The sequence below is a fragment of the Rhinatrema bivittatum genome, chromosome 8 (genome assembly GCF_901001135.1).
Source record: "Rhinatrema bivittatum chromosome 8, aRhiBiv1.1, whole genome shotgun sequence".
NCBI lineage: Eukaryota > Metazoa > Chordata > Amphibia > Gymnophiona > Rhinatrematidae > Rhinatrema > Rhinatrema bivittatum.
This window is the reverse complement of record NC_042622.1, coordinates 85,659,603-85,673,514: the sequence shown is the minus strand read 5'-3', so window position 1 is coordinate 85,673,514 and position 13,912 is coordinate 85,659,603. Positions and strand designations below refer to the sequence as shown.

General features: G+C 44.2%; 1 protein-coding gene across 12 annotated transcripts in view; it reads right to left on the bottom strand.

Annotated features, from left to right (window-relative positions):
* Nucleotides 1–13,912, bottom strand: part of PRRC2B (proline rich coiled-coil 2B) — a 393,423-nt gene that overhangs the window by 157,790 nt on the left and 221,721 nt on the right. For all 12 annotated transcript variants that reach the window (XM_029612564.1, XM_029612560.1, XM_029612569.1 and 9 more), the window contains 2 exons: nt 4,820–5,021; nt 1,705–3,702 (listed from right to left, as the gene is read on the bottom strand). In XM_029612564.1, the coding sequence (XP_029468424.1) occupies nt 1,705–3,702; nt 4,820–5,021 (2,200 nt within the window). The remainder of the gene's footprint in view (nt 1–1,704; nt 3,703–4,819; nt 5,022–13,912) is intronic.

The following is a 13,912-nucleotide window of genomic DNA, read 5'->3' as shown; positions in this document are numbered from 1 at the left end:
CACAACCTGCACGTTTTACAGGCTTTCATGCGTGGCTTCGGCGCCATTAAACATCGGGGAAAAGCAGAGGCCTAGTGGAAGAAAAAACCCGTTCCGGCGCTTGCATGCAGGCCATGCGCATGGTCTGCCCTCAGAACTGTGTGCTTGCACAGGCCTGACTTAGCGCTTGGTGAAGAAAAGAGCCTGAGCAACCTGCCTGACAGCACCTCGGATCCTCCAGAGAAGCAGTGGCCTAGCGGAAGAAAAAACCCATTCCGGCACTTGACTGCACAGGTCTGACTTACCGCACAGTGAAGAAACGCACCTGAGCAACTTGCCTGTCAGCAGCCCAGATCCCCCAGTGGCCACAGCAGCTCAACTTCTCCCTCCTTTCAGCGCCGACAGCTCTCACTGAAGAAAAACAGTCCCTGCCGCCGTGCCTTCCTGACCAAAGCTCCTGTTTCTATTAACTACACTTTTTTTTTTTTTTTTTTTAACTAAATTACTCAAAGAAACAGTAATACTTCCCTGCCAGGAGGAAGATGGCTTGAAGGAGGAGACCTAAGAGGGAACGAAGGAGCCATACCCTGGCTATCAGTCCCTCCGGAAGTAGCGGGCTAAAGCCAGATAGGGATAGCCAACCCCCTGCTCGACCGGCTCCACCTGAGGGATGGGTTCACAAAGGTACCTAACATCTTAAGGAGCACTGCATCAAATTCTTCTTTTCTTTTTTTTTTTTTTAAACAGACTGCAGGATTGCACCTCTACCATCTGCAGGAGATAGAGTAATACTGAGGGACTGTAGGTGGCACTCTCAGATATGTAGCAGTGCCTGAAAGTTTTGTTCTCTGCTTCCATCTGCTGGTAGGGATGCAAAACCCACATGTCTGGACTGATCTGGGTATGAACAGGAACATATTTTTACTACAGGCACAAGGAGCATGAAGGTTCTACTTGTTGAATCATGACAGGGAGCTCCATTTTCGGTTTCAATGCAGAAATGGAAATTATCTTTGCATCCAAATAGCATAGAGCAGGACTTCACATTGAGGCCAATACAATACTGTGTGCTGCTGCCTGCGCATGTCTCAACACACGATTGACGTGCTTTTTTGAACATGCATCCATAACTCCCAATACAAAACGGGGATTAGCACGTCCAATCGAGCACTTAGCTAATAGCGCTCATCGCATATAAAAGTACATGTAGATAATAGCGCTCATCACATGTAAAGTACATGTAGATGAGGCTTTTAGCTAATCCCCGTGATGCAAAAAATTTGCCGTGTGGCTAATGGGCCCTTGCAATGTGACAAATTTTACGCCAGCCCAGGATTCATTGCTGCGCTCAAAGCTTCACTGTAAAAAAAAAAAAAAATATCCCAAAATTCCAGCTTTCTGGATTTGCGGAAAAAACATTTCTGAGTGCCCAATATACACCCACAATATACACGGTCCAGGCCGTGCATATTGTGAGTGTATATTGTGCCAGTAGCGGGAGAAAACAGACGCTTGTATTGTGCGTCCATTTCCTAACCCACACTGACAGCCACCTTTCCTGGCCCGATGCCTAGGAGGCACTAGGGACGCACATTTTCCCCTAGCATCTCCTTTTTACCGCAGCAGCTAATTTTAATATTAAATTAGCATGCATTCGGAGAGCATGCAATCATGAGTGCCCGTTTTACGTGTGCCGATATTGCATGGGTCTGATTGTGCATTTACCTTTGGTGCTTGACTGGTGTTTCATTCTGCTGGCTCTCATTTCGGTTACCGTTCCCACCGACCCTTCCTGATTTCTCCACGTATCCTGCAGGTTCCATCTTACGGCTTTGCCGCTCTACCAAAGGTCTCTGGCTAGAGAAACTCCTTTTAGACAGTTCTCTCTTCTCTCCCAAACTGCTACTGGTAAGGCTGTCAGGTTGTCCATTAGAATCGGAAAGTCCATCATGTCTTTCTCGTCTCTCACTGAAGTCACTGCTTTCGGATGCGGTCTCCCACTCTTCATTGGCATGGTCAGAGGAGTTCTGACAGGATATTTCTGGAGATCTTATGTCAGATGGACCATTCTTCTCTGGAGATACTTTGGATTGCCCAGACCACTGATTAGCCAATACGTTACCTCTATCCTCGCTATTCCACTGGCCAGCAGTTTCTTTTTCTTGTCTGAGGCGCCTGAACCTTGGGGGTTTGTCTTGACGAGGAGGCCGTCTTCGTCTGAATGATCTGTCTGGATCTGCCAAGTACTCATCTTGACAGAATGACCTTCTGTCATCTCCCTCTCTTTCCTCGTAGCAGCGTCCAGAAAATGATTCTGAATACTTGTAGGAATCTTGGATATAATCTCTATCAGATTCTCGTCTGGTCCTAAAAGTATTTGATGGAATGCCATACTCTTGCCAGGAAGTTCCACTAGCTTTGGCTTGCCAATAATTTGTCTCCTTGGATCCGAAGGTTCTTTGTCCATATCCAGAGTTGCTCAGTCGAGGGGGTAGTGCTCTTCCAAAGGCTCTTGGAGCTCTTGACTTAAAGTCAAGACTATTTGGATCATCTGAATAAGTTTTGTTTGACCTCCAGGAGTCTTTAAAATCTTCTTTTTTCATATCACTACCCTCCCTTTCTAGAACAGTGTCTTCATTCCCTTTCTCAGAGCCTCTCTGACGACGACGTTTTGGGAGGTCCTCATATTCTGACCCTTCACTGTGAGTTTCACTGGCAACCCTGCGCCTGGGTGGCTTGCCTCTTGTGAAGTCTTCAGGCTGAACAAACTCCATGATGCCCCGCCCTCTACTATTTCTTTGGCTATTGTATATACCTCTACTGCCACGTCCCCGGAAACTAAATTCTTGGAAACTTCGACCCCTTCCTCTTCCTTGAGCTCTGCCACCAAAGGCTTGTTCCTCATCTATAAAGATCCAGTTATTTCTTTTGGTTGGTGGGAGTTCACTGGAATCTTTTAAGGATTTGTTCTCCCAACTCCTTTCAGATCGGTCATCTTCTTGGGAAGATTTCTCAGTGTCTCGGATATAACTGGCCTCAACAGAGCCTTTGTCATCCAGAGAAGAACATGGAGGAGGACTTAAAGACAAATCATTTCTGCCCTCATTATTTGTCCTATAGAAAAGTTTTTCTCTCTCTTTTAAAGGCTTGGCGTGGTCTTCTGCATCATGTTTGCTCTTCTCCAGTTCCTTCTCCTTGTCCTCTACCTTCAGAGCTTTCAAAACTGGCTTTTTAATTGGGCCAGACCTACGGGTCCTCCCCAAGTGCTCCTGATGTTGGTTAGCTGCATTTCTGATTTCTGAATCCCAATGGATGTCTGCTGTGTGTTCATGGGTCACATTCTCATCTTTCTTCCATAAATCTGAACTCAAAGAATGCTCCTCCCTGGGGGGCTCTTCTTTGACATTGTTGGCTATATCTAATGATTTCTGATGATGTGTAAAGTCCCAGCCATTATACTGAGCTTTTTTATCACTTTTTATATAATTGGGCTCCCTTAGGGGAGATGCCTTTAAGCTGGTTTGGTGGCCTGCCATGTTTTCCTGATGCTGAAAGAGGAGGTCCTGACCTCTTCTTTGAGGTGAGATGCAGTTGGTAAAGTCTACTTGAGCCTTCTTATCATAACTGTTGGTTAAGTACTCTTCCTCTTTCTCCTCAAAAAGATCTCTTTGGGCGTTTATGCCCTCTGATTTTGCCGCTGAGGTGGAATAAGGGCTTTCCGTCCTGAAAGGGAAACCAAAGAAATCAGTCAATGAGACTGGAGTACTACTTCATATTCCAAGAGCAGCAAAAACGGATTATGCTCGCAAGAAGCAGCTTTGAGAGTTCTACATTATTGCTCCTATGCATCTCATACTGATCCTCCAAGGAACACAGCTGGATTGCAACAAGCAAAAGTTGGGGATGTGGATGTGTTACAAGGAAGGCCAACTACCATGACTTCTCTCTTCCTCTTTCCAGAATGTCTAGGTTCTCATTTATTTATCAAACCAAGGTCTCTTTCCTTCCTGTTCTCTAGACCTGATCTCTCCCCCCTCCCTCATCTCCATGTAAACAATTCATGGGACTCTTATGCTGGTGGTGTTCAGGCACTTCATGAAAGTGACAGGCTTGATCCTCAGGGAAGAAAGGAAGTGGTGGTTGTTGGTCAAGGTGCAGTATAAGAGCACCCATTCTGCTAGCCAATTTATCAGCAGTGGCCTTCACATCAACTGCAACTGGATTCATGCTCTCGTGCCAGGAACAACTGATATGGATGGGATTCACCCACTCATTTATTCCTGGTAGAACTGTCTACTTTGAATTACATAGCAACACAATGCAAGCTGGCAAATAAGGATGATTTGGCCCATCCAGTCTACCAGTTGGTGAATTCATTACCCTTGTACAGTTTCACCAGCTGGTTAAACTATTGCAGGAAAGGAGTTAGCACAACACTGTTCAGTGTGAGAAACTGAACTGCAAATAGTAAAACTAGAAACAAAGAGTCTGGACAATTTGGAAAGGGGAAAGAAGTAATAGAGAGAGGCAAAGGGTGCCGCCTCCAGAAACTATGGAATGAAGGACAGATAAGACCATTCACTTCCCTTGATTCTCTCAGGTTCAAGCCACCAAACACCATATCAGATTGTTCATGCCAATAAAGCCACAAAGAGCAAAAGTAAAAAAAGTGTTTTGTTGCAAGAACTTCTGACTGGAAAGAAACACTCCTGAATGCCTTTAAGATTTAAAAAGTCAACTAGATTAAAAGAGCTGTGAGGAAAGAAGATACATTAGAGTGTATCCAATGGAAGCCTAAAAGATATTTGGTATAAGTAGAGAAATATGAATTTGGACTGACCTGCTAAGCCCCTCTGTGGAAACATTCTCTGAAGGTTTCTGCTGGGGTAGAGCATAGCCTTTATTTGATTGGGATGTGTAGGACTCCTGGCTCCAAGGTGCAACAGAATCTAAGGGTGCAACTCTCCCCTCTGACTGCTCGTCGGACTGACTGCTGCTGGCACCATTCACAGTGCCTTGCTGTGCCATGGGTTTCATCACTCCTAACCATTAAAGTTGAGATAAGAAACATTAGCAGCACAGAAAAAGACTATAATACAAAAACCAACTTGTTGCTTTCTCCACTTTTCATCAGAAAGTCCAAAACATGTTGCAACTTGGTATAGCATTCTTACCTACTCTGCACAACTGCTTTTATACTACGGCCATCCAAAATGAATACTGGCATTCTTTGGTTACTAAGCACAATATGTAAGGACTCAGTGTCTTCCTACAGCCTGAGCTAGGAATGCTCTTAATTTTCAGGATATCCAAAAAGAGATATACATGACATTAAAATTTTATATCACATGTATCCTATGCATATTCATTGTGGATATCCTGAAAACCAGACCTATTGGCTGCAGATGATAACCAATGACACAATAACTAATTTTAGATTTTTTTTTTTTGTTTTAGCTGGACTGTAGGAACTGAAGTTTAACCTGTGGAACAGGGAAGCAGATCAGGGATTTAAAGGTGCATCTTGAATGATTAAATTATCCTCTTCAAACTACCAAGGAAATGACCAAAACAACACATTGAAATCAGCTCATGGTATGCACAGCTGCACACTCACAAGCACATGAAAATTTAACAGGTTTTTACTTTTATTCATTTAAGATTTTCTGATCTATAGTATAGTAGCAAGATTTATCAGGAGTGGACATCAGGTGAGGGATCATGGAATTAGGATGAAAGAGGGTAAAGTGAGGAGTAAACTAAGGTGAAATTTGGTCTTAACTGATCATTTACTTTCCTTGAATCCAGCCAGACCAGTCCAAATGCATGGATTATACACCCCTGCCAGCAGATGGAGAGAACAAGTATGCTGACATCATTCAGCCTACCAATATTTATGTAACCAAGTTAACCGATCAAACTAGAACCTTCCCATTTACACATTCCCATCCTAAACAGGGGATTTCTAGGGAAGAGTATGCCCGACAGAAAAAAAAAACTGGCTCTGCAAATATTCTCTGGAGACACTAAGTGAAATTCCATTCACAATGTCACTTGGGCCCTTGGAGAATGGTAATCGTAATGCTTATTTTACTATACTGATTTTTAAGAGAAGTTTCAAAACAATGTACAATACAACAATGAGAAATAATACAATATCATCAATAATACATATAAAACAAATCAAATACAAAAGACATTAAAATAAAAATCAAACATAAAAACATAATAAAACACCATAAAACACCCAACAACAAAAGGAAGGGTTAAAGCACCCTTAAAACGTCCTAAACCCTTTGGGCACTGGTCGATTTCTAGCTGTATAAGCTGAACCTTATCACCTCCTTAATCCATCGTGTATGGACACCTTGGGAGCCACTTCTTCTTTTCTGGTGCTGCTAAACAGCACAAAAAATGATCCAATTTCCTGAAACCAGTTTCCTTAGATATCTAATGAAAATTCTCTGCACATCCAACTGTTGCAAATGCTCATAACATTCTGGACAGGAATCTCTCTGAAAGGAAGGAAGAATTAACAACTGGTTAAGATGAAACTGCAAAACCACCTTAGGGAGAAAGGAAAGCACCATCCGAATCAAAACCACCTTATGCAAGAATCTCAAGAAAGGTTCTCTAAGCGACCAGGCCTGGCTCAGCAAATGGCTAATAGAAAAACAGCCTTCAAAGTTAAGTCCTTAAGCAAAGCTCTTCTAAGAAGCTCAAAAGTTAAATCACTCAAACAGTTCAAGACCAAGTTCAAGTCCCATGAAGCGCTAACTCTTTCCCGGGGGGTTGAATATGCTTAACCCCCTTAAGGAATCAAGATAAATCCAGATGAGCAGTGACGGGTCTATCACTAATCTGACCCCTGTAATAGGTAATTTGCTGCTATCTTCAGAGAGTTCAAAGCCAAACCTTTCTACAGTTCCTGCTGTAAAAAGTCCAAAACAGATATCAGTGAAACCTTCCTGCTACCAGTCTGCACACCACACTTCAAATACTTTCTGAACTCTCACATACGCTAGGGAAATGCAAAGCTTTCTAGCTCTCAGCAGAATAAAAACTTCATCCAAATAAAGGAAAATGAGTTCTTATCTGTTAATTTCCGTTCCTGAAGTACGGAGGATCAGTCCAGACTGCTGGGTTATGCCTCCCTTCCAGCAGATGGAGTCAGAGAAAAACTGAAAAGGCACCTCCCATATACCCTGGTGTGCCACCTGCGATCCCTCAGTATAATCAATATCAACGCAGAATGAATGTAACATATGGTAACAACCAATGACTAGATCAAGTCAAACAGTAACTTCTGAAACAACTATAAATGGTTGACAAAAAGAATGATGTATCTGCAAAGATGTTCTGAGAAATCTGTAAAAAAGAAACAATACAAACAGATGAGCAGGACTCATCCTCCTCTGGGTGGGCATCTGGACTGATCCTTGGTACTACAGGAACGAACATTAACAGGTAAGAACTAATTTTCCTTTCCCTGTACGTACCAAGATCAGTCCAGACTGCTGGGATGTACCCAAGCTGCCCTAAAGGGGGTGGGACCTAGAGATCCCCGCTCGAAGCACACTGCTGCCAAACGAATCCATTTTCGGATCCCGCACGTCCAAGCGGTAATGCTTGGCAAACGTGTGCAAAGATTTCCAAGTAGCCGCCCGGCAAATCTCTTGAGGCGAGACACATTCGCTCTCCGCCCAGGATGCCGCTTGTGATCGAAGAGAATGTGCCTTAAGCCCCTCCAGAACGGGACGCCCATGACATATGTAAGTTGAAGCAATAGTGTCTTTCAACCAGAGGGCAATAGTAGCCTTAGAAGCTTTAGGACCACAAAGATGGTTGGACAATCGAAAAGGATTAGTAACTTCCAAGTACTGCAAGAGGACCCTTCGAACATCCAACCTCTTGAGATCCTGTGCCTGATGAGCATTCCTATCCTCATCTGAGAATGCTGGCAATTCAACTGTCTGGTTGACATGAAAAGCCGATACTACCTTAGGCAAGAAAGAAGGAACGGTTCGAAGGGAAACCTCCGTGTCAGTGATGCGCAGGAAAGGCTCCCTACAGGACAACACTTGAAGTTCTGAGATTCTTCTAGCTGAGCAAATAGCCACGAGAAACACCGTCTTAAGTGTTAAAATCTTTAGTGTCGCTCGCTTCAAAGGTTCAAAAGGGGAACTACACAGGCCCCGAAGAACCAAATTCAAACTCCAAGACGGACAGATCGAACGCACCGGCAGCTTTAGGTGCTTGACACCCTTCAAGAATCTGGCCACGTCCGGGTGAAGGGCGATGGAAGCACCATCAACCTTACCTCGAAAACAGCCCAGGGCTGCTATCTGTACTCGAAGCGAGCTGTACCAAAAACCTTTGGAGTATCCCATTCTACCGCAACTAGAGCCTTAGGCATCATGTGTAAATGAAAAGCCTTCACAGGACTGCATAACCCCTCCAAAATTGGGGTCTCATTGTTCTGTAGCGTAAGCTGTTTCTTAATTCCTAGCTCCACTAAGGCCTGAGTAATCATGAACAGCAGTTCCTTTTTTTTAAATAACTGGACCACTTGGGGATCATCTCTCTCAGCCACTGGAATCTCCCTCTTCCAGAGTCATTCCCTCTTCCAGAGTCATTCCATCCAGATCACTGTCCATCCCTCCCCTTCTTGGTTGCCAAGCTCTTCAGAGAATTCTCAACCAAACCCTCAGACCATCCCAGTACGGAACACCATCCTTTTTGGGTCTCCTGGGGCAAGTCAATACAGCCGAAGGAATAAGAGGCCCCCAAAGAGATACCTTCTTTTTTGGCAGTCCGTTGCCTCATCAAATAAGCCTGATGCAGCAAAATCACAAAACCAAGGAGGAAAGGCTGCATTGGGGTGACATCTTAGTCCTCTTGTTCCTCTAGGGCCTCCCCTGTCTCTTCCGGAAGGGATAGTACCTCATCAACCAAGGATAATGCTGGGGGCTCACTGAAAGCCATGCTAAGCTCTGAGAAGTTGCTCTGAATCAGCTTCAGGGATATTTCCTACCCAAAACTTTTCTGCAGACTCTCCTCCAAGTAAAGCTTGACTGCAACTCCTGCACCACAGGACTCACGAGCCTCAAGAAAGCACCTCTTAATATGCTCTGATGCAGCTTGAAACCGGCTCTGAGCCAACTCTGACTGCCTGCAGGCACTCACTTTCTCCTTCCACTAACCTCCCCCGCCCCTCCCCGAGAGTCTTTAAAGTCAAGGGCAGCCAAAACTGAAAAGCCAGACACACCCACCAAAGACAGAATAAAAGAAGGGATACTTTCCTGCCACTGTGAACAAAATCCAAGGGTCCCAGGCCAGGGCACCAGAAGGCCAGGGAGGAGGAAGAGGAAAGAGGGTACCCATACCGCTGGCTTTCAGTTCCTCTATGGCTCAGCCAGATAAAAAGTCACCCACCTCCTGCTTGCTCTTACTTTCAATTTGGAGAAGGGAGGTGCCTTATAACATGACTCATTCCAACTTCTGCAGATTTGGCATCTCTACCATCTACTGGAGAAATAGAAATATTAAAGTGTTGCAGGTGGCACACTGCCTTATCAGGCTGCTTCCAGTGAAGTGTTTGTTTTCTTTCTCCATCTGCTGGTAGGAGACAAAAACCCAGAAGTTTGGACTGATCTTGTAGGAATAATAAGGAAAGGAGAACTACTTTTCTCCCTAGGGGAGTGTTTTCCTTCTTCCATTTCTCCATCACTTACACTCATTTTTGCCCCTCTAGAAGTCACCAAAAAACCTTCAGAAGCAGAGGACTTGACCTCCTCCAGGTCTTCTCTCTCTTTCCTGGCTCTTTTCCACCCAGAGCCTACAGTCACACTCGCCTGAGAACATTGAAAAGTGGAGGAGAAAGAAGCACCTGGAGCTGCTGCCTGCCCCATATAAAAATCCTGATGTAGGCATTTCAAAAACTCAGCACACAATAATGAGCAGGCAAAAGCAGGTATTGACTCCTGCCCATATGAAAGTGCTCTTGCTGACCTCCGTGCGGAAGCCAAAACCCCCAAGGAGTTCTAAACCAGTCTCCAATGCTGCAGGTCTCAAAGGAGGAAGCCCTCACTCTAATTTCTTGCCTTCATACAGCTCCAAAACACCTACTGTCCCTGCAGCAGCAGAAAACCCACTATGTGTGTGTGTGTGTGGGGGGGGGGGGGGGGGGGGGAGACGGACTCCACAGTAGCAACATCAACCCCCACTGAAATTGGTTCTCTCCCTTTCCTCCTGGCAAAGTCTGCAGGAAATATCCCCCTCAGGTAGACTCAGAGTGGGGCCTTTTTCCTACGCTCCTGAAATGCCATTTCTCACTTGTGCCCGGTTTTAGAGATGTTCTGCACTCACTGAGCTCTTGCGCAGGATTGACTCAGCCCCTGCAGCCATTCTGAAACCCAAGCCAACTGCCTTTAACATCACTTTACTTTTTTTTTTTTTAACTTTATTATTACACGAGCAAAGTCAGTTACTGACTAAGAAATAGGGGAAGGCAAACCCAGGAAGAGAAACTGCAGAAGGGAAAGAAAAAGCCCTTCAAAACTTGACTGAAGAGGGGAAGGGAAATACAGTCCAACTGGTCACAACCCAATTCTCAAAGGAAGCCTCCTGGATACAAGCTCTAAGCTCTTCTGGAGGAAGGAGCTGCAAGATTATCACCCCAGGAGCAACTCAACCGGGGAGGGAGTCCCAAACCTAATCACCCCAGGAGCTAACCCAGTCCAGAATTCTTCTTCACCTGGCCTAAAAACCAGGACTCCGACACAGTATGGGATGTTTGTCTACCATCTGCTGGAGATAGAGAATACTGGTAGGCTGAGTGCAGCATAGGACATTATAAGGGGTAATGTCAGTAAGCCTTTTGTTCTCTGTCTCCATCTACTGGCTGGACAGCATAACCCATTCATATGGACAGCTCTGGCTGGCTGAAGAGGAAAGAAAAATTGGTTATTACCTGCTAATTTTTGTTCCTGTAATATCACAGATCAGACTAGACTCCTGGATTTTGCCTCCCTGCCAGCAGATGGAGACAGAGGAAAAAAAAGTTTCACTGACGCTGCATATAACCTAGTGTGCCACCTGCAGTCTCTCAGTATTGACCAGTATCCAAGCCAAAATGATTTAAACAAACAATAATAATTAAGATTCCAAAACTCCTTCAACAAGAGCAAGGAAAAGGTGAAGCCTCAAAGGCAGAAATCCCTTCCAACAGTATCATTGTATCCCTCAACAACTCTGCATTATACACTAAATATCAGTGTGAGTGGACTTCACTCCATCAATGAGTAATCTGTGGTATTACAGGCATGAAAATTAGCAGATAAGAACCGATTTTCCTTTCCTGTTCATACCCAGATCAGTCCAGACTCCTGGGATGTACCGAAGCTTCCCTACACAGGGTAGGACCCAGACAGTCCTGCTCATAGAACACTCTCACCAAAGCTCATGGAATCCAGAGCCCAGATATCCAAACAATGATGTCTGGAGAAAACGTGCAATGATTTCCAAGTAGTCACCCGACAAATCACTTGCAGGGATACCTGTTGACACTCGGCCCAGGTGGTCACCTGAGAGCGAGTCGAGTGAGCTCTCAAACCTTCCGGTATAAGGCGACCCTTACAAATGTTAAGCTGAGGCAATATCTTTTAGCCAACCTTTACACCCTTTCTTTGGACCATTCCAAAGCACAAAGAGGTGGTCTGACAAACAGAAGCTATTAGTAACCTTGATGTACCTCAACAATGCCCCACCGTACATCCTATAAACAAACAAAACCTCATAGTGAGAAAAACTTCCAAAATCAAATATATATACTGATTTCTCACTCTTGTATAGAGCTATGCAATACTGTTACTGTATTTTAAAGCAACCTTCATAAAGCACTCTGTTCCTGAGACAGTATAACAGGTTACCGATCAGAACTGAGCAAGCCTCTGGTACAATATTGTATAATCATTGGTTGCTTGAATCTTTAAGTTAGCAATATACTTAACTTAAAAGATATCATCAAGTGCCGCGGTTTGTTACCATATGCCACAATGTACTGTGAGTCCGATGAGGCTAGGTTTCCTTTAGGTACGTGTTTATATTCCCCGGCTGGGGCTATATTTTAAATGTCCTGTTAATGGGTCGCTCTCAGGTCCTCGATGCCGCTCGTTGTCTAAAACGCCTGACTCTGCAGGGTTTCGGATTTAATTTTCTTTTTCAGGGGTGCAGCGAGTAGATGTGACGCGATCAATTCTGTGAATTCACAGAACTTGATATCTTTTAAGTTAAGTATATTGCTAACTTAAAGATTCAAGCAACCAATGATTATACAATATTTCACCAGAAGCTTGCTCAGCTCTGATCGGTAACCTGTTATACTGTCTCAGGAACCGAGTGCTTTATGAAGGTTGCTTTAAAATACAGTAACAGTATTGATTAGTTCTACACAAGAGTGAGAAACCACCGTACATCCAGCACTCAAAGATCCTTCACATGAGGCACATTATTAGAAAGGGAATGGTGAATAAAACGGAAAATGTCATAATGCCTTTGTATCGCTCCATGGTGAGACTGCACCTTGATTACTGTGTACAATTCTGGTCGCCGCATCTCAAAAAAGATATAATTGCGATGGAGAAGGTACAGAGAAGGGCTACCAAAATGATAAGGGGAATGGAACAACTCCCCTATGCGGAAAGACTAAAGAGGTTAGGACTTTTCAGCTTGGAGAAGAGACGACTGAGGGGGGATATGATAGAGGTGTTTAAAATCATGAGAGTTCTAGAACGGGTAGATGTGAATCGGTTATTTACTCTTTCGGATAATAGAAAGACTAGGGGGCACTCCATGAAGTTAGCATGGGGCACATTTAAAACTAATCGGAGAAAGTTCTTTTTTACTCAACGCACAATTAAACTCTGGAATTTGTTGCCAGAGGATGTGGTTAGTGCAGTTAGTATAGCTGTGTTTAAAAAAGGATTGGATAAGTTCTTGGAGGAGAAGTCCAATATCTGCTATTAAGTTCACCTAGAGAATAGTCACTGCCATTAGCAATGGTAACATGGAATAGACTTAGTTTTTGGGTACTTGCCAGGTTCTTGTGGCCTGGATTGGCCACTGTTGGAAGCAGGATGCTGGGCTTGATGGACCCTTGGTCTGACCCAGTATGGCATTTTCTTATGTTCTTATGAATCCAAATCCGGAAAGGCCGGAAGCTCCATCATGTGATTAAGATGGAACACAGAAACAACCTTCGGGAGAAAGGAGGGTACTGTGCACAACAGAACCCTAGAGCCCTAATCTGTAGAAAAGGATCTCTACACAATAAAACCTGAAGCTCGAAAATCCTCTTAACGAAACAGACCGCCACTAGAAAATCCACTTTCAGGGTTAAATCCTTTATAGTCACTCTGTGCAGCAGTTCAAACAAAGCTTCACACATGCATCTCAGAATCAAATTAAGATTCCAAGACAGGCATGTCTGCTGCTCTGGAGGACGTAAATGTTTCACCCCTGAAGAAAGTGAATTACATCCAGGTGTGTTGCCAAGGGCTAACTCAGCTCTTTACTCCAAAGACAACTCAAAGCTGCCACCTGCACTCGAAGAGAGTTAAAGGCTAGTCCTTTTACCAATCCCTCCAGTAGAAAGGCTAAAATATGCAAAATTGAAGCATGAGTCTGCCGTATTCCCTGCCTGGTACACCAGGACTCGAAAATCCTCCAAATCCTCACGTAGGCCTTGATCTTCTAGCCTGTAGTTAAAGTGAAACTATCTTTCTCAGAATAACCCTTCGATCTCAGACGTTTCCAGGCCACAAGACAGAAGTGAGCCACCTGATCCGAAAATATCAGACCCTGGTGAAGAAGCCTCGATAGGTGAATGAACCTTAGAAGACCATCCACTGATATGTTGACCAGATCCTCGAAC